This window comes from Bacillus rossius, chromosome 7, assembly GCF_032445375.1.
Source record: "Bacillus rossius redtenbacheri isolate Brsri chromosome 7, Brsri_v3, whole genome shotgun sequence".
In the NCBI taxonomy this organism is placed as follows: Eukaryota; Metazoa; Arthropoda; class Insecta; order Phasmatodea; family Bacillidae; genus Bacillus; species Bacillus rossius.
Window position 1 is genome coordinate 62710103 of NC_086335.1, and position 22313 is coordinate 62732415.

The window sequence follows — 22313 nt, forward strand, 5'->3', positions numbered from 1 at the left end:
GGGTAAAGCCGCTAAACTCGAAATTTTTCGGAAATCTATAAAAATATGCTAACTTCATTTCGGAAAGGAGCATGCTTATGGAACGGAATGACTGAACAAAGAAATTGACCAGAATTGTGTAGCTGGGGCCGGGTCAGCATGGATGGAACGGGGCTGACACCCACAGCGGAACAGACTTGTCGTTCCGGCCGGCGCGGCGACTGCTTGAGGTGGAAGGGGGTGGGGGGGGGGGTTCACCTAGGGGAGGGGGGATGTACCCCGAGGTATCAGACCATCTCACAGCAACGTCCATCTTGTTTCCCCCAGCTGTAATCGAACCCGGATCACCCTCGGTGAGAAGCGAGGGAACTAATAACTAGGCCAGTCCTACGTATTTATTATAGTTTGGAAAATAATAAATAATTCCTTACTTAAAAAAAAAGTAAAGTCGGTTAACGGACGATAATTTCACGTGATAACGTGAGTAGTGGAAGAGAGACATATGCGTCGCAAGCCGAACGCTTAGGCCGATCGAGCCTCTCTATCGCTTGTTACGCGCTCTCGCTTGCACGCTCGGTTCAGGCGGAATGTGACAATGAGTCAGGCTTTTTCGTGCGTGCAGCCAGCGTTCATCGATTTATAAAAGACGTTATCACGTCAAAAAAAACTAATTCGGGAGTATCGTTTTATAATCCCACTTTAAGTGCACTTCAATAGAGTAATAACGAACTTTAGAAAGGAACCCGATAAACATCAACATGTAAATTAAATTTTAGCTCGCTGGAGAACTGCCTTCCCTTTCCCCTCCAACCCTTTTTCTTCCCATACTTTCGTCTCTTTTTGCCTCTTCTTCCCGTTACGGGATCGGAAAAACTTGGTGGTGCCTTTCCCTCCACCCCCCCCCCCCCCTCAACCACCAATCATGTCCCATTTAACAACCCATTAAAGGGAAGCCCGACCGAGTTAATTTTACACTTAAACTCAAGCAAAAAAATTAATAATACATAAAAAATTTAAAAGTTTTTTTATTACGTAATAATATCACTTTTATCTTATGCTGCATCTCCTTTTCAGCCTGACCCTTCCTTTTTTACGAACCACAAATTGAAAAGGTGTGTGTTTGAAATAATTACGATGAAATTTAACGGTCCCAAATTTTTACCCTGGCTTAATCTCGCTCACTACTAGATATCATATAATGTTGTGCTTAAAGTACGACGTGAGTTAGCTCAGTAGGGACCAGAAGTCTCGAACATACTGTCAATGTTCGCTTTGACCAGTTCTTGTGATGTGGGATTTGTGTGCTTGGGAGATCGCATATGTATAGTTGTGTTCTATCACCCATTAACGTAATATTCTGATAGTTATTTAAACACTCTGTATACTGTACGTGCAACTTGTGGATTGAAATTATTTGCGATTGTGGAAAATGATCAATAGAAATTTTCAAAAATTTCACTCGAAGCGTTCGCAACTGGCATGTTTGTATGGGCTTACGAAATCTCGCTTCCTTTTGTATGTAGCTATCAGTTTCATAGAAACCAGTTTCTAGTATTTCGTAAATTTTGCATTGAGATACGTTACGCTTCATTGGCGTAACTGTACGTAAACCAATATTTACAAAATCGTGTGCGTATTGCGTGGTACTGTTTGTAAACAAATGAGCGTGTCATTCGTTCCTTTCGTCCGCTGATTTCGACAGCTCTGCCGGGGAATAGCGAGCCAGTGTTGCCACGCGCAGACAACTGTTTGATGTCATGTTGCGACAGAGCTCGACTATCTCGGAGCTGAAATACAGTAAACTGGCAAAAAAATCAAAACGAAGTACAATATATATTGCACAAACACCATACAGACATTTTGAAATGTTTTTTTTTTGTTTGATTAAAACATCATAAAATTGTTTTGTATTATTTGAGAACACGATTTGGAAAATTACGCCAATCACATTTGTTGAAACATTAGCGTCACTTCCCTGTAGCAAATTTGGTATCTGAAAAAAAAATAAAACAACAGGTCAATTTTTTTCACATTAAACATCCTTGCCGTTTGATAAAAATTAGTACATACTTATACTTTTACTTCATTTTAACTAAGAATTATTTATATTTTTTTATATTTATACTTCGGTAGAACAATGTGACAACTGGACTCTTTATTAAGCATCTGTCGTGGCTCATAATGACTTACGAGTGCTTGGTGGTGACTCACTCATCATGACTTTAACCCTGTGAAGTTTGAGGCGCGTCACCTATAAGTGAGATGGGTTCTGGGTTAGAATCCCGGTTAAGGTATGAGTATGAATTTATACCGCCTAGATTTCCCAAGGAAAAGGGTGGAGTCGATAGCGCGAGAGACTGAGGCAAACCCCTGCAGAATCATCCTACCAAATGCAACCCGGCAAAGACGCCTGGGTTTCCAGAGATTCAAATATTCAGTTGAACAGTTGGCAACCAGCTATCCGTTCCTCATTTTTGGTATCTCACTCAGAGGGTTGCTGAAGGGTGTTAATTCATAAAAAAATATAACACAACCCACAAGATTTGTTGTAAATTGCAAACGTTTTGTGGTGAGGAAATAAACTGTAAGATTTTGGTTTAAACTATTTATTTGTGAAGATTTAAATATTTAGTAAAAACGAAATGTGGTTTTTAATAATATTTGGGTTTTTACACCATTTAATCTATGGTCAATCATTTAAAAATAGTTAGAATTATTCAGGCGAGGATTTACACAGAGACTGATTAAATTACATTTAAGCTCACACACGGATGTTAACAAGTTTACTTCATGATTCTACCTTTGTTTCATTTGTTACGATCGGTATGTATGGGCTTTCGTTTTTTTTTTTTTTAAATACCTTATAAGGATTTTTAAATTATTCCTTTTTCATTCAAACCATTAACTTCAGTAAAGTATAAAGATAATATGATTTTATGAGTCATTAAATTACATAAATTTTGCATCTAATAAAACCTACAAATATTGGGTCAAAATAACGACGTTTTTTTTTTTATCTGGAAGTACGCGGGAAGTTCACAGATTCGTTCTCTTACATATATGCATTCTTCAATTCCATAAATGGCCCTCGTGACATCACTTAAGGGAACAAGTACATGCATATACTTAAGATGAATTCGGACTTGGCCTTGTTCAGTGGAGTGGTTGTAGGTTACAAATGCCATGATCGCTCTGATCAGCAACTAGTTAGCAAAACTAGCCGTATCTGCATAAATTCTAATGTTATAAGATTATTTCAACTAGCTTGGAAGGAACTCGCCAGGAATAAATGCAAAAATTGTTTTACTGTGGTGAGTAGAACCAAACGAACACGACAATGCCGGATCAGCCAGTAATTAATTGGCATTAAAGGAGAGAGACGAGAACAGGAGGATGCCATCTTGTTTACTACACATTTATAAAAATTTTCTGTCGTGTAGTTTTCAAAATTTTTGCTTCGTTAAAACATAGTATACATTTAAAGTAATGCCTGAAGTCAGAAGTGACTAGCTGCTACAAATCAGTTTCAGGTCATTATTTTTATATTTAGGTTCCACACGATTGAACTTGCCAACTTTTCGAGTGGCTGAACTTCCACAAGTAGAAAAAGTATTTACCAAACTCTTTTCTATAATTAGCTGGCAAAGTTGCATTATTAACGATTTGTGCATAATGGATAAGGAGAAATAAATGGAATATAAAAAAATTACTTTTTATGTTTAAGTCATTTTTTTCTGGAAGCTGCTTGAAATTATTTAATTATTTAAAAAAGATAATAAGAGTTTTATGTTTTCTGGCTTTTAAAAATCATCAGAATTTTTAGATTTTATAAAGCAAAATATATTTTTTTCTGTAAATATTTTAAACCAGTAGGCACCAGCATTGCCTTTAAACACAAAAATTTCAGTTATTTATTTAATTTGGTTCTCTTACCCATACTAGACAAAAATTTTAAAAATCCGACTTAGCTAATTATAAAAAAAGTATGGTCTACATATTTTTTTTTTCATTTTGTTGAAGTACGTTTACTAAAAGTTTAACCATGTGAAACGTAAAATTTGAATAGTGAATTGGAACGAGACAGACACCTTTAAGCAATGTGTAACAGTGTAATACCAATGTTTATTTGGTTTTATTCAGTTGTTTCGTTAGAAAATGTGAATTTTTTTTCCTAACTATATTGAATTTGAATACGTATCATATGACGTCACTACTAATCTATTACCAAAGAGATTTAAGTGGCTCCATCCGAACTTCAAGGTTATCTTCCGGTCGGCATTCGACTGAGGGTGGAACAAGTGCTTTCTCCGCCAAAGTGACTGCTATTAACGTCTCTTTCTGGCTCCTGAAACAACAATTAGAAATAAAACCATTATAAAAAAGAAATTCAACAATGATTTAATTTCATAGCATTTCCTCAAATAAAAATCCGTCACATACAATAGCCATAACACGTTAATTTAAGGTTCGTATTGCTGCAAAAGAAATCATTTTTTTTTTTAATTTTGAAGTGACTACACATGTACAAGAGTATATAAACCTATCTGAACAGTGGTATTCTTGACATAAAATTACGCTTTTCTCTGTCAAAACGTCCAGGCATTATTCAACTCTGCGCATGCGTGATTGTGAATGCGCTTGAATGTCAGCAGAGTACGACGTGATCCGACATTGGCGAACTTGAGAAAAAAAAAATGTTTCTGATGTGTGTGACTGATCCGCAAAATGAGTTTATTTATGCACGGCTAAAAAATTAAAAAAACCTTAACAAATCAATAGGGAACTAACTCTCATAGTTTAGGTGAGAGGGTTATTAGTGGTGCTGAGTGTAATTCACGTAAATTGCAACGTACTTCGAAGTCACGACCTGTCTGAGAAAAGTGGTGTGAAAAAAAAAATAAAGCACGTTAGCGAGTCATTCAGTACTCGCAAGAGTTTTGTAACATCTAACCTCGGTAACGAGCAAATTTTTGTGTTCTCATGTTTCAGATACACTTATAATATGAAACTCGTACAAAGAAATTTACCTATAATTCTTAAAAATAATGCCTAGCGTGATAAAAAAAATCTCGCAAGGTACATTAATTCGTTGCCGGAGCCGCTACGTCGACTATTGAATCATTTGATTAGCAGACAGAAATTTTAAAACTTATATAATGAAACGGCTCCGATAAAAAAAAACAAAGGGGGTTGTCTGTAAAGTCGGTTTACGGACGATATTTTTACATGATAACGTCATAAGAAAGCATTGATGAAAAATTGCATACTTTTTTTAATTTTCAAATATTATTTACAGTTATGCAAATTTAATTAAATTAATAATTTGATTAAATATAATCACGAACAATTAGTTTAAAAGCCCACCTTAACCTGTTTGATATTATGGAAGATTTTCTCGCACGGTGGTTGGCCGGTTCTTGCACGCTCGGCTCAGGCGGAACGTGAAAATTTGGCGTGCTTGCAGCCGGTGTTCATCGATTACTAAGACGTTATGACGTCAAAAAAAAAGGTAAAGCCCGGTTTCGACAGTAGAATTTTATTAAAATACTGTCCACCTTTTTTAAAATTCATCAAAGATTTCATAGTACAAAGTTTCCCGATGACTTTGTGAACTTTGGATCGCGCCATCCACCACAGATGGCAGCACCGCGTTTGTAACACATTCCCGCGCTGCAAGACAAGTGTCTCCCGACAACCGCCGACTCCGTGGCAGTTGTACCCACAGAACAAGGAGGGAAATAAAGAAGTGCGACTCTTACAGTGGAAACTTAAACCATGTGTCGCTATCTGTTGGGCGGGCCCATAACTACCAGCAAATAAAAAATCGGAATAGAGGTTCTCATACAAAGTTTATAGGATTTTTTTTGTTATATTGAGTTATCTTCTTGGTGGCGCAAAACTAAATTAATCGATGCGAAAATACTTAATGCTGTTTTGTAATAAACCGTCATGTAATAAATAAAGGATTAGGAAGCGCAAAAACTTATTGTATTACACACCACAAAATTAGTGGCTACCTAAATAGAGTGAATTTTCACTGGCTTGTTTGCCTGATAATAGCTTATGCATTACTTCTAATAAATTAATGTAGTTATGTCAGCAATATATATTATGAAAACTAATACCTAGCGGACGGGCCCATCACTACTTCAAAAAACTAGGTCTCAGTCTCGGTAATTAGAGTTTCTCCCCCCATGGTTGTACCTGGAACTCGACGGCGCGGTGATCCGGAAAGCGCTCCACGCACGCGCTCAGGTCCCGTATCTCCGCTTGCAACACGGGCACGGCCGCTTCCAGCTGCCTCTTCTCCTCCAGCAAGTTGTTCCTGCAACACAGCAGCCGTGTTGCCGTGGCGGCGGTCCAGAACTGTCGCGCGTCTCCGGTGTTGACAGAGTGGACCAGCGCCAAGCGCGGCTCCAGAAGGGGGGCGGTGGGGGCGATATCCCCTCCCGAGACAAATTTTATTCATTAGTGTATATTTATGTTTACTTAAATATTTAATCTCATATGTTAAACTTTTATCTCATCAAAAGTTGCGTGGAGCTACTAAGGTTCTGTATTTGAAACCTGTAATTTGTAAATAATATGCCAAGGCCAATATCTGACCACTTTCAATTTTTTGCAACTACGACCTTTCTTTGTGCGATAGCCCCTCCAGAAAAGTCATCCTGAAGCGGCCATTGACCAGCGCGGTCTGGCGTGTCAAGCTTCAGGTCTATGAGGCGATACAATAATAAACCATTAAAAGTATTTATTTAATACTAGCTTCAAATATATATATATTAACTTCCTGGTTCTGTTGTTACGGAGTTTCATGACAATACTATCCTGCAGGAACCTTCTTTTTTTTTTTTTTTGACGTGATAAAGTCTTATAAATCGATGAACGCCGGCTGCACGCTCGAAAAATTGTCACGTTCCACCTGAGCCGAGCGTGCGCAAGAACCGGCCAACCACCGTGCGAGAAAATCTTCCATCATATCAAACAGGTTAAGGCGGGCTTTTTAAACTAATTGTTCGTGATTATATTTAATCAAATTATTTAAATAATATTGGCAAAAACTGTAAATAATATTTGAGAAATTAAAAAAGTATGCAATTTTTCAATCAATGTTTACTTATGACGTTATCACGTAAAATTATCGTCCGTAAACCGACATCACAGACAACTCCCCCCTTTTTTTCCTGGACGAAGGTATTCAGTTTTGTGAAAACAGGTTGGAGCAAACATCTACGTCAAATGTTAGTCAGAGACACGTTTCAGTCCACCAAAGGAGAAATTCAAGGCGACGCCCCCTTTGATGTGATAATCTGTGTCATTTGGTGGCATTGAAGAATGACACTCGTGTTAATTGGTATTTCCAGTTCCCGTTTCAAAGTTGTAAACAGGAAATGACAGACTATGTGGTGGAGAAACAGGAAGCAAAGAAGACCGAGATGAAACATTGATTGGTGCTTTTCAAAGGCCGAGCACACAAATTTATTTTTGGCAAGGTGTTCAGGATTTATTTATTAGAATTTACTTATGCCTTTCCGAATAACTAAATATTGTTGAACTCTTACAACTTTCACAGGTTAAATTATTTTCCAAAACTTGCTGCATGCTCATTTACAATCCACGAAACAATCGAAAAAAAAAAAAAAAAAAAACCTATTTTTCCGCTCTATGTTTACTGCGCTCTAGTGACTACTTTAGAAATTAGTGGATTCGGACATCGGACATCGCAATTGTGGGCAGGTCAGTTTTCCGGGCGACCCTTAATTTTAGGCAACGAATTTTGGTGTCCTATCCGTTGGCGTTCTGTTGCCCAAATTTACGCGCATGCGCAGAGCTCACTTAATTGACGTGACAACGTCTAATAAATCGATGAACGCCGGCTGCACGCACGAAAAAGTGTCCCGTAACGCACATTGTCCCGTAACGCTGTGTCCCGTTACGCTCATTGTACGCTTGCGCCGCATCTTTCTCTCTTCCACTCGATTGGAACAACCATCGATTTTACTTTTTCGAGGCACATTAAACTTGAAACACTCCCATTCGTTTCCTACTTTTCCTATCATCGTCCTATCCTTAACAGAATAACACAGATTGGAAGAAGTTAAAAAGCAAACATGTATAAAATTTATAGTTAAAATAATCTGTTCGTTAAAGTAATAAACATATTTGAATTAATGAGTACAAATAAAAGTAAATTTATCAATTAAATTGTAGATTTAAGTTCACTCCTTCTTTGTATCCATACAAAATAGTGATAATTCAATAAAAATTATTCAATTTTATTCATAAAACTATGCAATCATTTCATAATTTTTTTTATGATGTCACTTTAAACTATCGTCCGTAAACCTACTTTACAGACAAACAATTTTTTTTTTTTTTTTCGTCCAGCTGGCTGAACCGTATCTGGTGCCATTAACTCGCGTACAGTCATATTTGATATCATCGGGAGAAAATTTCCAAGCGTGTCGGTGTGCCAAATGAGACTTTATGATAGCGACACCATCCTGGGATACATTTTTGGTACACTTTTAACGGTCAATGAAAACAAATGATCGCAACTTTAAAAGCACTTGAGAAGATTAAAATTAAACCATTTAATTCGCGCGATAGTGCTCTGCCATCTGTGGCACATTTGTCGCAGCAAATGTATCGATGAGTCACCGAACGTCCGCTAGAGTGCATTAAAGTCGCGTTTCTAGCCTCGCGCAGAGCGCAGTTTATTAAAACGGTTTTTGCAAGGATTGGGTTTGGACACGTTCTGGAATACGGTCCGCGAGTTTGGTTATGGTTGTGTCACAACCACGGTCTAAGAAGGGGAGGTCTGGACACTCCTCAATCAGGCCAGCATGCAAAAGTGGCACACCTAATGTCTCCGTAGTTCTGCTCCGCTCCACCAGCTGACCTGTAGCGCTGCTTGTTCTGCGGTGGTATTTTAACCTTTGTTGTTATGAACAACTCAACATAATAATCATTTAAATTTTCATTTAAATGTTAAAAATGCATTAATCTCCAGATATCGATACAGTATTAAATTGGATGTGTTTTTGTTTTATAAGTTTGGGAATTATTTAATAAATGAGGTACTTAAATTAGGTTACGTAGTATTTTTTCCACATTTGTATTGGCGGGAAAACGGGAACTTCAATGTGATCAAGGAGCATTGATTGTTAGTAAAGAGAATAAGCGTGTATTATTGTAATTGTGAAAATGCCAAACCATTGTGTTGCACCTGCATGCAAAACAAATTATCAGACAAATTCGGACGAGAAAGTTGCGATATTCCGAATTCCCAATGATGACAATGTTAGGCAATTGTGGCAGAAAGCAATTCCACGAGACAAGTTTGTCCTTAAAAGATCCCATTATGTATGCGAAAAACATTTTGTGGAAGACGACATTCTCACAAAACAGGATCACAAAGATCAGTTCGGAAACGTCATTGGAATAGTAAGTTAAATTTTATTATTTGTATGAATGTAGTCTAAAGAATACCTACTTAATTTTGTATAGGCTCGACTTTTTTAAAAATGGAATGTATGATGAATTTTATTAATGACCAGCAAACCCCTGATAATACTTGTTTGTAAGTAGTTTGACAATACACCATTATTTATTAAAATACAAAATTTGCAAAACGAGTGCGGTCTCTTCCTTAAAAAAAAATAATAAAAATCCCATAATACTTTTATTCAGTGCTCTAAACTTTCCTTTGTTATTTCAAAAGGCGGAGATACGAAATTCCAACTAGTTTAGGAGTAATCGCCGTTTGTAATTTACATTACAATACCTGACGATGGCACTTATTTGTGTAGAAAATAATGTATTGTAAATGCAGGTTTGTTATTGTTATTCAAATACGTAAATCAGCCAAGTTATGTACTTTGATTCACCCTTTAAATTTAAATGTTAAAATATAGTGTAATTATTATTATTTGATGAATTTTAAAACGTACGTTACAAAGAACGATGTTTGTTTATTAAGTAAAGTATAATTTGGAAATTCGTCGTCCAAGTTTTTTTACTGTTTATTAAAGGTATTGTGTGTGTAGACAAAGTTTCTATTGAAACAGAAACAACGTAAGAAAGAATTTTTTACAAATTAGAAATAGGTACGTATGTATATGTTTTTTACTATCGCGTATTTTCACGTTTTTTGTTCTTATCTGAAAAGAGATAATATAATAAAGCCGCTCTAATGAGATTTAATTGTTTCTTGGTTAACAAAAACTGTTAATTATCAAATATTGTTAACTGTTAATATTTGATTTATTATTATTTACGCGACGTCATACTGTACTCGTACGCAATACGACTCGATTCGTTGCTGTAACATAACATAACATGTTATGCGGTATCAGAAGTAACGAGTACCGTAACGATACGAAAGTAACGAGTACTAATTGTTATAGTAACGAATACATACGGGTACGTTTTTTTCGTTACTTTTACACCTCTAGATTTTAAACTATCGTTGCATCGTATATGTATTATTTACCTCTTGTTTGTTTTTCAATATAATTGACAAATTCATAATAACGTCTAGTGATATATTTCCACCGCAAGACACATAGCGCTAGAATTGAATAGCGGACGTCGAATGAACTATGGAGACAGTAAGTAGTCACTTTTATCTGGCGAGTGTCCAGACCTCCCCTTCTTAGATCGTGGTCACAACAATGCAGTGCTTATTGGCTGCCTCACCCGGCCGTCTTGGAGCATCGTTAAGGGGGTGCCTACCATTTCAGGTCATGATTTCATATTTATATTAATCACTGATAAACTTTTAGACTTTTTCAATTGTGTAACTTTCAGGAAATAAAAAATATGCACAGCGCATACTTTTTGCGCAATTAGCTGCCAAAGTTACATTTATTAACGTTTTTTGGGTTGTACAAATAAGGATAATTTAATTTATTGCAGAACAGAAACTTTTTTAGGTTTAACTGCAATGCCACTGGCTACTTCATGACATGGTTTGCATTTCTATCACGAAAACTCATTTCATGTTTCTCGGCTGTCAAAATCGTAACAAATTTGAGAATTTAGAAATGCCAGGTAAAATTAATTAATATTTTCTGAAAGAAATTTAAAAACAATTTCTTGAAGAAGCCAGTGGCACTGCAGTTAAACGTAAAAAAGTATATTTTTGCAATAAATTAAATTCTACTTATTTGTACAACCAAAAAAAAATTGGTTGTCTGTAAAGTCGTTTTACGGACGATAGTTTAACGTGACAACGTCATAACAAAACATTGATGAAATGATTGCATACTTTTATGAATCAAATTGAATCATTTTTATTGTAATAATAAAAGAATAAATACTTGAAATTATACTAGTAATCAGATTTTTAAAATGCAGGAATAATTAACCTTTATTGCCGAAATTGTTGTTGTAATAAGCAATGAAAACCACATGAACTTTTCACTTCACTTTATAAACAGTCGACGAAACAGTTCACGTGTAGATGACTTGTAATTAATTTTAAAAACTGGCGTTTAGCTATAAAGTTTAAATATAATTATGAACAAGTTTTCAAATAAATAAACTGTAATCAAATATCTATCATCAATTATATGAATCACCATAATGTTTTAGTCAATTGTAACATAACCTATTATTACTGCACTCGCCGACAGCATAACGGAACACAACGTAACGGAACAATGAGCGTAACGGGACACAGCGTAATGGAACAATGAGACGTAACGGGACACAGCGTAACGGAACAATATTCGCAACGGGACATTTTTTTCGTGCGTGCAGCCGGCGTTTATCGATTTGTTAGACGTTGTCACGTCAAAAACGTTAAAAATGTAACTTTGGCAGCTAATTATGCAAAAAGGTTTGTGCTGTATATATTTTTCATTTCGTGGAAGTTAAACAATTGAAAAAGTCTATAAGTTTATCTGTAATGACTGGTCTGAAACGGGAGGCACCCGGAGGCGGGGGCTGTCGCAGCGACGCACCGGTAGTCTTGGACGGAGCAGCCGGACAGCGGGCTGGGGTACTGCTCGTTGATGCGCAGAAGGTCCTCCAGGGTTACCACCCTCTCCAGCACCGAGGCCAGCCGCGAGCTGAGCGCCCGCAGCCTCTCGGCGCCGCTGACATCTGGCGGCGCTCCTGGAACTACCGGGCCGACCTCCTCTTCTCCCGCACCTCGACCCGAACAGTCACGAAGTTTACCGAGATGAAAGGGTAGGTTCGGTCACTGTAATAAACAGTTTTTTAGGTGCTGACTGGCGGCGGAGTGAGTGGTCAGTGCAACCACTCACCACCAGGGGCGCTTGCGTCCCTGGTCACTAAATCCAGTACTGGACAACTAGAAAAGCGGACCACGAGTCCAAGTGCCCAACGCCCGCATGGTAGACTCTTTTCTACTCTGTCCAACACTTCATCCAGACCATCCTCTGTCTCCTGTAAATTCCTACACGTAATGCATGCCAATTTGCATCCCGCATGAATGTGCCCAGGGTTTTCCCTGTGTCTATGCAGGTTTTACCTGGGCCCAACCTATCTCTAGTTATAGTCTAGATTTAAGAGTGAGGGGAGTTAGTCATGGCGCCAATCGCTGCCATGGCTGGCCAATCCCCTCCTAGCACATGATGCATGCGACCCTCTCCCTGCATGGCTAATCCCAGCATGACTAGGCGTATAGGCTTCGGTCTGAGACGCACCTAGGTCCCTCCCTAGCCCGGACCCCTCCAAAATACACTTAGTTTTAGTTAGGTTAGGAAAAAAAAATCGGATCTTTAGCTTTGACGTCTTACTTTGGGCGCGTTATGAAGATATGAAGGACGTGAATTTTTACGATGCGTACGCAGCATGCAACAAAAATTGATAGGATGATTATAAATGTGCTTTCAAATAATATATTTTAGTGATTGATATTGAATACTGGTACACATAATTAAAAACATTTATGAATTGTGAATATTACTGATATAAATTGTATTTATACACTTTTAATGCATTTGAGTTCTTATTGTATTAACATAATACGTATGATGACTAGCTAATGCTCGGCATGCGTTTCAATGCCTCACTCTTTTTTTTTAATTTGTTTGAAGTCTGTACACATATACAAAGCCACTCTTGATCTCGCTCTAATTCTCTATATCTCTTTCTCTCTTATGTATAGCTCTATACCTCTATATATCTCCTTATGCACATGTATATAACTCTCTATACCTCTTTTTATCCCTCTATATCCCTCTACTCTCTTAAATATTTACCTATATATCTATACATGTCACTTTATAGCAATGCAAATATTAAAAATCTATATTTTTATCTTTTTTACCTGTCACAGGTGTGACAGGTATATAAAAATTGCGCGTATTCGAATGCAATGTTGTGTCAAAATTTCGAAGCATTCGGTGAAGAACTTTCGGAGATTTTAAGATTTTGGACGATGATCGAACGAACATTAATTATTTTTTATTTGTATAGTTGACGATGATAATCAGCAGAAACACGAAATTGTGGAAACCAAAACAAATGAAGGATACTTGAACACACGCCCCTGAGACGTTGCAGAGCACACACCTTCGGCCGGTGTCGCCGTATTTGGGCCGTCCTCCTGCGACTGCGACTGCAACTGCGACTGCGACAGCGGCTGCGACTGCGACTGCGACTGCGACTGCGGCTGCGACTGCGACTGCGACTGCGACAGCGGCTGCGACTGCGACAGCGGCTGCGACTGCGACTGCGACTGTGACTGCGACTGCGACTGCGACTGCGACTGCGACTCGTGGTCCGGGAGCGACCCGAGCCCTGACGTCGCCGAAGAAGCGACCTGCGTCCAGGGAGAGAGGCCAGCGTCAGACGACGTGACGTGGTGCGGAGCTGGCAATTCCCCGGGTATCCCAGTCCGAGTTCCATCGGCCATGCACGGTTTACCGAAATGCGCCAGGAAAACAGCCGACTTCCTTCCTTGTTGCTATGGTTAGGGCCCTGTCCCTCTGTCCAGGGGTGCAACAACTAAATTTACAAAGGGGGGGGGGGGCAATATACCTTTTTATAAAGTATAATCGATCCCCCCTATTGAAGCGGGGGTCCGGGGGTCCTCCCCCGGGAAAATTTGTATTTCAAGGTTGAAAATGGTGCTATTTAAGCAGTTTTATTATCTAAAAATTGATTACACAGCACTTTCTTTGCCCCCGTTTGCCCCCACTTGAAGGTTTCAGAGGGGGGGGGAATACCCTTGCCCCCCCCCCCCCCCAGTTGCTGCGTCCCTGCCTCTGCCAAGCACTTGCCTGCAACTGTGCTCGACAATAGAGTTGGAGGGATGGCATCGCACGGAAAATTGGCTTCTCCATTAAAGAAATTTGGACAGATAACCTCAAATAGGTTTTTTAGACCATGTCGCACTAACAAAAATTATTTTTTGGTCTGAAATATCTAAAAATTTTCAATTTCTATATATTGTTTTTAAATTAAATAATGCATCGCAGTGCTGGGTGGAATTTTTTTTACTCGAAAGGCTATATGTGCATTTTTTAAATTTTTTTTAAACATTTAAAAATTTAACTCATGATAATATTCGTTACATAATAAAATAGATGATAAGAAAACGCCGACAGGCTAATTTCCCATGGAGTCGGTCAATCCCGGACATGGATAAACTTCGTGGCATGGCCATGTGTCAATGTAAAGCTAAAGCAGTCGGCTTAGTCCCCGCAAAGTAAAATCACCTTGGAGCGCATGGGGAATCTATGTAATTAAAAAAGTAAATAATAGTTTTAACGCATGCAAAATAACAGAATTATTATATTAAGATAACATCTCTTCTGTTCATAATAAACTTTAAAAGAAAAATATTATTATTTAAAGAATATTGGCAACGACAAATCACAGTTTTAACTAAAACTTTCAATCGATTCTGAATAAAAACTTAAAATTTAAGAGCCATTCAGTAAACAAGTCATGCCGATGTCGAGTCCCGAAAGTACCGAAAGAGCAGGGAATCGATTTTAGATTCCCGGTTATTTTACTATGTATAAAAAGTACCGGGAAAACCCAATAATTTCGGTACTGGGATTTCCCGGTTCTGAACCTTACAACTCACTAGGCCCACTCCGGGTTTTGACGTCTAAACGGCTGGTGATGGTAGCATGTGCTTAGCCTAAACTTAATGTCTGATCTCACGTCTACGACTTGAAAGAACTAACGGTTTAACGTGAGTATGTGTGCAAGGTAAATGCATTTTCATTTAATAATATTGTACATCAATTAGTGTAATTACCTCCTCTTCCTTTATGGGAATCAGGTCCTGTAACGAATTAGTTGACTGTGCCTCCCCGTCATCATTGTCACGATTTGTCAGTGATTTGTCTGGGACTGCGAAATTTATTTCGTTTGCTGAAAACTCCAAGGGGAGAGAATTTGATACTTCTTTTTCAATTAACTGCGATTCCGTGGAGCGCATATGTGTTTCGTGTTCGTTTGAAACTTTCAGTCGGTCGATGTTTTCAGCTTCTATTTCTTGCAGATTTTTGTTGCAGTTTGAGGACGAATTCTTCTCTTCGGCCTCGTTTAATTCATGTTTCCCGTCGCTACTCGGGAGGTGCTTATTTAGTGCCTTCTCAATTTCCAGACATTCGGAAAATACTTTATCGTATCCCGCTTTCGACTTTTCTAACTTCTCAAGCATTTCGTTGTATTCCAACTCTTTCCTATCTAAATCATTTTGTATTTTCAACAACTTTTCCTCCAACTCCTTCAAATCCTTATTTGTGAACATATTTCCTTCCTTCAAGCAATCAAATCTATTCTTTGTTAGTTCATATAGTTGATTTCCTACTTCTACATACCTTCCTATCAATTCAAAATTGTTGTCCTTTTCCCCAGTACTTCCTGGGCCAATTTTATCTGCAAACCATGCTGTGTTAAAACGATCGAATCCCAGTTCAGCTGTTTCACTGCTTGCTTCGGAGAATTCTTCGCGAGTCTTCGAATCGTTTGACATAATAGAATTTCCTGAAATGGTTCTACAGAGGTGGTGTACTGTTTCAAAGCATTTTTGTGAATTTTTCTCGTGATTCGTCTCTACAGTATTAGCATCTTCTGTTTTATCATTTATGCAAATAATTTTAGAACCATCGTCAATTTCTGTAGAACCCAGTAGCTCCACCACATTTCCAAGAGCCCCTCGATTTACATCAAAATTACGTTTTTCACTGTTTTTAATTCTTAAGTTGCTAGGTCTCTGCCCACCCTTGTGAAAATTTATTTCCGTTTGGTTTTTCTTTACTCTTGTTGTCTCCTCAAGAACGTGAATATCACTCATCGTGCATCTTTGTTGTAGGCGTAAGTGTTTGAGTTTGGTGTTTCTTAGCTTCTTGACTGTATCCACGTGCTTCTGCCTCGCCTTCTTGAGCTCAGCCAGTGATAGTGAGTGCTTGATTTTCAGTTTACTCAGCGCTTTCTTTGAACGAGTGTATTTGTCTCCCAACTTCGCAGTCTCGTGCTTCAACTCGCGAAAATCCTTTTCCAGTCTCCTGGTGTTTTCCTTTTCAGCCGAATACTTCTGCTGCGATTCGTTGAAAAGTTTTGATAGTCTGACTTTCTTCTCTTCTAGCTCACTTAACTTTTGTTTCGCTTCTTTTAGTGCGTCTTCTAAGTCGTTCACCTCCCTTTTCAAGCGGCTGCACTCGGTCTCTGAGTTGTTTAAGAGCTTTGAAGTCTTACAGTAGCGAGATTCTGTCTGTTCCAACGTGTTCTTTGCACTTTCATAATCTTGCGTAACTAACTCAAGTTTGAACTTTGCTTCACTCAGTGCGACATCTTTATGCTCAAGCTGCTTCGTCAATTCTTCGTAAGCTGTTCGTGCTTCCTCTAGGTTTTTCTTATTCAGTTCGTTTTCCAGTTCTGCTGTCCTTAGTCTGCTATCTGTTAACTCCTTTTCTGTCTGCTGGCTTCTTATTTTATCTTCAGCCGAAGCATTTTCGGCGATTAATTTCGTTGCCTGTTTCTTTGCCTCCGCTAGTTCTAGATTCAAATTACTTATCGCAGAATTTAGTAAAACATTTTTAGTTTTGCACAATTTCAGTTCTCTCTTCAAAAAAATATTCTCATCTTCACTGTCAATTAATTGTCGCCTCATTTCCACAAGTTTTGCATCTAGCTCAGTTTCTACCTTGTGGCGTGCCAAATTTGATTCGAAGAGTTTCGTGTTCAGATCGGCCACCATTTGTTTCATTTCAGTAATATCTGAGAGCCTCCACTGGTTTTCTGTAATCTGTGGGGGGAAAATCAACAATAATATATAAACTTAGTGCATACAATTTATACAGAATATACATCAAAGGAATGTCCCACCTATAAATTTTAATAGTTTCAACTGTAAGCGTAGTTGAAGTTTGGTTCAAGATCACAATTTATTAAAGAGTAACTAAAATAGTTTTAAATAAGCGCATGCATGAGCACGGCTGTGTTATTTTCTCATTGACGGCATTACCTACGCAAAATGGCGACTCCTTAGCTAAAGCGTTATGTGTTCTGCAATTTGCTAAGAGTGAATCTCTAATTTCAGTTCAATGTGCGTTCCGCACTGGAATCTCTTTGTACGAGAATGGTTTAATGTCCTAGTTCCTGGCCGTTGGTTGGTCGTAATCTTCGAGACGACAGAGCTCTTTTTCGCTGAACTCCAAGTTCACCTGACATAACGCCATGAGATTTTTTTTTTCCCCTTTAGGGCTTTAAAAAGTTCGTGTCCACGTTCCACCGCTAATGGTTTGCCAGAGTTGAGACACAGAATTACTCCGGACGTGTTAACAAAAGTGTGGGAAGAATTGGACTGTAGGTTTGATGGTGCACATTTTGAACATTTATAAGAAAAACTAGGTTTGTTTACCTTCATTTTATGAATGATTTGTTGTTAATAGTCTAAATTAAACTGTTATATTAAACCATTGAAAATGGGCCATTATTTTATGGATATCCTATATAAAATGCATTTTCATCAAAGCCGTTTATAACGAGTGGGTTTAAGGGGTTAAAACCTTTCCCAACCCTGTTTTTTTTTTTTTTTCAATTTTTTTTCCGCAAACAATAATTGTGTTTAAGTGCATTGCTTCGACAATTTCCATGTACTTTTCCGTTCCTCATTAGACGAGATGTAAAGAAAAAAACCTTAAGAGATTTGTCTGGTCGTGCTTTTTGTTGCGGGGATGATACTAGTGATTTGCGATAGCAGGTTCAGAAAAAAAAAGGGGGGGGGGGGTTGTCTGTAAAGTCGGTTTACGAACGATAATTTTACATGATAATGTCATAATAAAACATTGATGAAAAATTGCATACTTTTTAATTCTCAAATATTATTTACATTTTTTGCAAATTTAATTTAAATAATTTGTTTAAATATATTCACGAACAATTAGTTAAAAATCCCGCATTAACCTGTTTGATATTATAGAAGATTTTCTCGCAGTTGGTTGGCCGGTTCTTGCACGCTCGGCTCAGGCGGAACCTGACACTTTTTCGTGCGTGCAGCCGGCGTTCATCAATTTATAAGACGTTATCACGTCAAAAAACATCGATGTACAGACAAAACTCTTCCCAAGTCAAATTTTGAGATTATGTTTTGTCTCTTAGTTTAGTTCAAATTGTAAATAGGCTTAGGTAAGTTTGCTGTTTCATATAGAATAATATGGATAGCTTAACCTCCTCTCTTAGGTTACTAAATAAACTGTGACCTTGCCCTAAAAGTGATTAAGCATTAATTTAAAAATTAACCTTATTTTGGAGGAGGCCAAGAAAAAAAAGCAGAGAACTAATATTCGTGGTTTCTAAAGTTAATTCCCTGAATTTGTAATTTACATGAAACTAGAACTTTGCTTTAATAATGTCGGTGCAGATTCACTAAACCTGGACATAATCAATCCATGTTAACACAATCATAAACTTGATTCATTTGATTGCTTTTATTTATTTTTTTCCATCGTTAGGCTGCAAGTATAGAAATTATGTAGAAAAAATAAGCAAGGTAGTTTTTAGTACCTACTCACCACAGATGTGTAACATCTAACCTCGGTAACGAGCAAATTCATGAGTTCTAATGTTTCAAATATATTTATGATAAAAAAAAACTCGGATACGAAATTTAACGTAGAATTCTTTAAAATAATGTTGATCGCGATAAATATGCGCAATTTGTGTTTTCAACTATATTTCTGGACGCTAATCACAGTTAGTTTCCGTATACGCCGCTAGAATTCTCTGCCGTAGCAGTTACGTTGACTATTGAATCATTCGATTTGCAGAGCGGAAGGTTAAACTACATAATGAAACTGCTCCAAAAAAAAAGTGAAAAAAAAATTGAACAAAAAAATGCTAAGACCCGGTTTTGGGCCTGATTTTCAAAAAGGAATTTTATTGAAATACTGTCCATTTTGTTCAAATTTACTAAACGTTTCCCTTTGTCCCTATGAATGTTTGTTTTCCGTCATCCGCCACAGATGGCAGCACTTCCTTTCCAGTTCACGAAATCACTCCCACCAAATGCTGTGTACCAAGAGCTGTTGTTCACACAGTGATAATATTTTTAAACCAAAAATAAAGATAGGTGTCACATCAAGCATTTGAATTTTTTTCCATAACAAACAGTGCAAAACTGCTATGGCTTATGTCCAAGAAATTGTATTAAATCAAAATTTACCCCATTGCATGAACCATTTTACATAAAAACGTATCTACACTATGCTGATGCATACCGTACCTCTTTTTCAGTTTCTTTTGCCTGGTAGAGTAATTCCTCTTTGAGAGCTAGATCTTTCTTCATCTGTTCTTGCTTAGACACTTCACGCAGCAGTTCATCCTTTGTCTCGGTAAAGACAAAACTTATAATGTCTTTCTCCTTGCACAGACAACGTAGCTTTGTTTCCAGCTGATGAATTGTTTCCTTTAGAGCAAAGTTCTCATCCCTTAGAACTATTTTTTCATCAAATGATTCCTTCAAATAAGGGCTTATATTTTCTTTTCCAAATTCTTCAGTGACAGGTTTGTTACAAGACTGTAAACACACAAACATAAAATATAACACACTTGATTTCTGTTTTGTTTTTTTTATATTGCACAATATTTGCCTGTACATTTGCAACGTGCATATGTACAAGTATTGTATGAGGATTTATATAAAAAAAAACATTTTTGATTAAAAGTTTTGTTTTCGTGTAGAAAACATGCATATAATTATAAAATCACATGATTATCCTAAATGTAAGCTTGCTGCCTGCAATGGAGATTGCAATGAATTTCGCAATTAAAAATACTGTCATTTCATTGTTTGTAAGAAACACACATTAGGCTATCAGTGTGTGTGTGTGTGTGTATGTGTGTGTACATATACTTTTACTTATGCTTAAATACCCTCCGACAACGAGGTAATTTAAGATGAACAAATTCTTTGAAAGTTCAAGGGAACTGGCGACGGAATCGGCCAAGGTCAACTGTAATGATCCATCTTAGCACTTGCTTGGAGAGATTTCTGGAAACTATGAATAACCGAATTCAGGATATCCGAACCAGGACTCGAAACTGGGTCCTCTGGAATGCACAGGGACGTAACTAGACTTGTTTCCCCCCGGGACAAGAACTCTTCTTGCCCTTCCCCACCCCCCCCCCCCCCTTCTTTTTCAAACCAACTAAACTAAAATCTTGCCCGATAGCACTTTGTATCGCCACCACATATTAATTCCACTATTCCAAATATTTTTATTCAACTTAGATTGTAAATAAATACATTTATTTACATTAACTTCATATTTAATACTTAGCAATTTCAATAGTACGCGAAAAATATCAGTATTTAAATATTTGACAATATACATATATGCATATTTCAATACAGATAATTATGTTCATATGCCCTCTAATTTTTTGTGTTCTAATACTACGATATACACGATGTATGTGTGTGTATATGTGTGTATATATATAAAATTACTATTCCAGTTTATCCCCCCTCCCCCAATGCCTCACGTCATGACAAAGTTAATATTGGACAGGAAAACGACGTGTTATACCATTCACAGATAAACAGGCCCATACTTTTTATCAATTTACCAACAAGTAAATTAATTTTGGCTCGCAGGTTCGACTTTTTTTTTAGTTTCTTCTTAATTGACTAACTAGTCATTGAAATTTTTATTTCATAGCAAAACTTGAGGTTTATTAACGTAATGCGACTGTCATTCTACGACACTGTGACTCCTATTAAAAGCTACACTCTCTTTTATTTGGCCTTGAAATCCATAATTATGCTTAGGTAAATGGTCTTACTGATGCGTTCAATCCGTGAACATCGCCTGCATGCTGAGGCAGCTGCCAGTCCCATGCGTCCACTGCTGGGTCTCGGCATGCATCGTCTGCACCCAGCGAGCTTTCTCGAGGAAGAGATTGTGACCGCTTCCTCCAACTGACGCCAATTTCGGTACACGCTCTCATGATTCCATTAAATATTTTGGGACACACTCAAATTTGACAGTTTAGGACATTGCAATGACTATAATAACAACATACTGTTGATTATTTAATAAAAAACAGTTTTATGCAAAGAATAATATATTACTTGAAAGCATGGAGGTATTAAGCTTGATTAATTAAACTCATAGCTAGACTTTAGTGCTATGCTTGATATTTCTTCGTGTTTTCACATGTGCCACATCTATGTAATATTCTTTTGTAGGTCTGTGAAATCTTCCATATTCAAACACTACACTTTAGTCAATGTTTTGGGCATCTGATCAATATGACTCAAAAAACTAGCTGAAGAAAAATAAACCACTTCTCACACAATGTAATAATGCAGCTTTGGCTACCCCATCGATTAGAGAATACCAAGGTATGGGTAGTAATTTATCCCTCCCTGTTCCTTGGTGTTGTTAAGAAAAAAATATGAAAGTAAGTTTTTTTTTTGTAGTTAACTGGTGAATGTTAGATAATATCTTCGGGTTCTACAACAAAGCAGAGGTTATGACAGGATTAAGGATACAAATGGAGCATTAGCCGTCAGATGTGAAGCCTCTTTCCCCCTTTTTTTTCTGACTTTCACATACTAATATGGCGAAGGTTTTTATGTTTGTATTAGCTGTTCTAGTCTGCATTCATTAACGAATGTAATTAATCTGTTCGGAAAAAATGTTAATATGTTAATATAAATTAACAGTTCAAAACGAATCTTCCTAATACAAATTTAATAATATGAGTTAACATTTGTCTCCACTATTACCTCCAATTCAAGTAGAACTGATAAATTAGTAAACAAACGACCGCCATATTTGTATGTGTAGTGCTGAAATCCCTCTCCCCTTTTGATTCAGCTCCTTTTTCTA

At 37.4% G+C, this 22313-nt stretch overlaps 1 protein-coding gene across 2 annotated transcripts; it reads right to left on the reverse strand.

Annotated features, from left to right (window-relative positions):
• Positions 1-1792: 1792 nt before the first annotated feature.
• Positions 1793-21710, reverse strand: LOC134534470 (uncharacterized). Of its 2 annotated transcripts, none has more exons than XM_063372946.1 (8): positions 21262-21710; positions 19700-19993; positions 15227-17221; positions 13528-13777; positions 11949-12108; positions 6184-6304; positions 4205-4324; positions 1793-1972 (listed from the first exon to the last, which is right to left on the reverse strand). In XM_063372946.1, the coding sequence occupies exons 1-7, from the start codon at positions 21424-21426 to the stop codon at positions 4241-4243; spliced, it is 3069 nt and encodes a 1022-aa protein (XP_063229016.1). In that variant the 5' UTR covers positions 21427-21710; the 3' UTR covers positions 1793-1972; positions 4205-4240. The 2 variants fall into 2 exon arrangements, with proteins under 2 accessions (XP_063229016.1, XP_063229017.1); XM_063372947.1 differs by having other exon boundaries at positions 1794-1972; positions 11949-12102.
• Between the last annotated feature and the right edge of the window lie 603 nt (positions 21711-22313).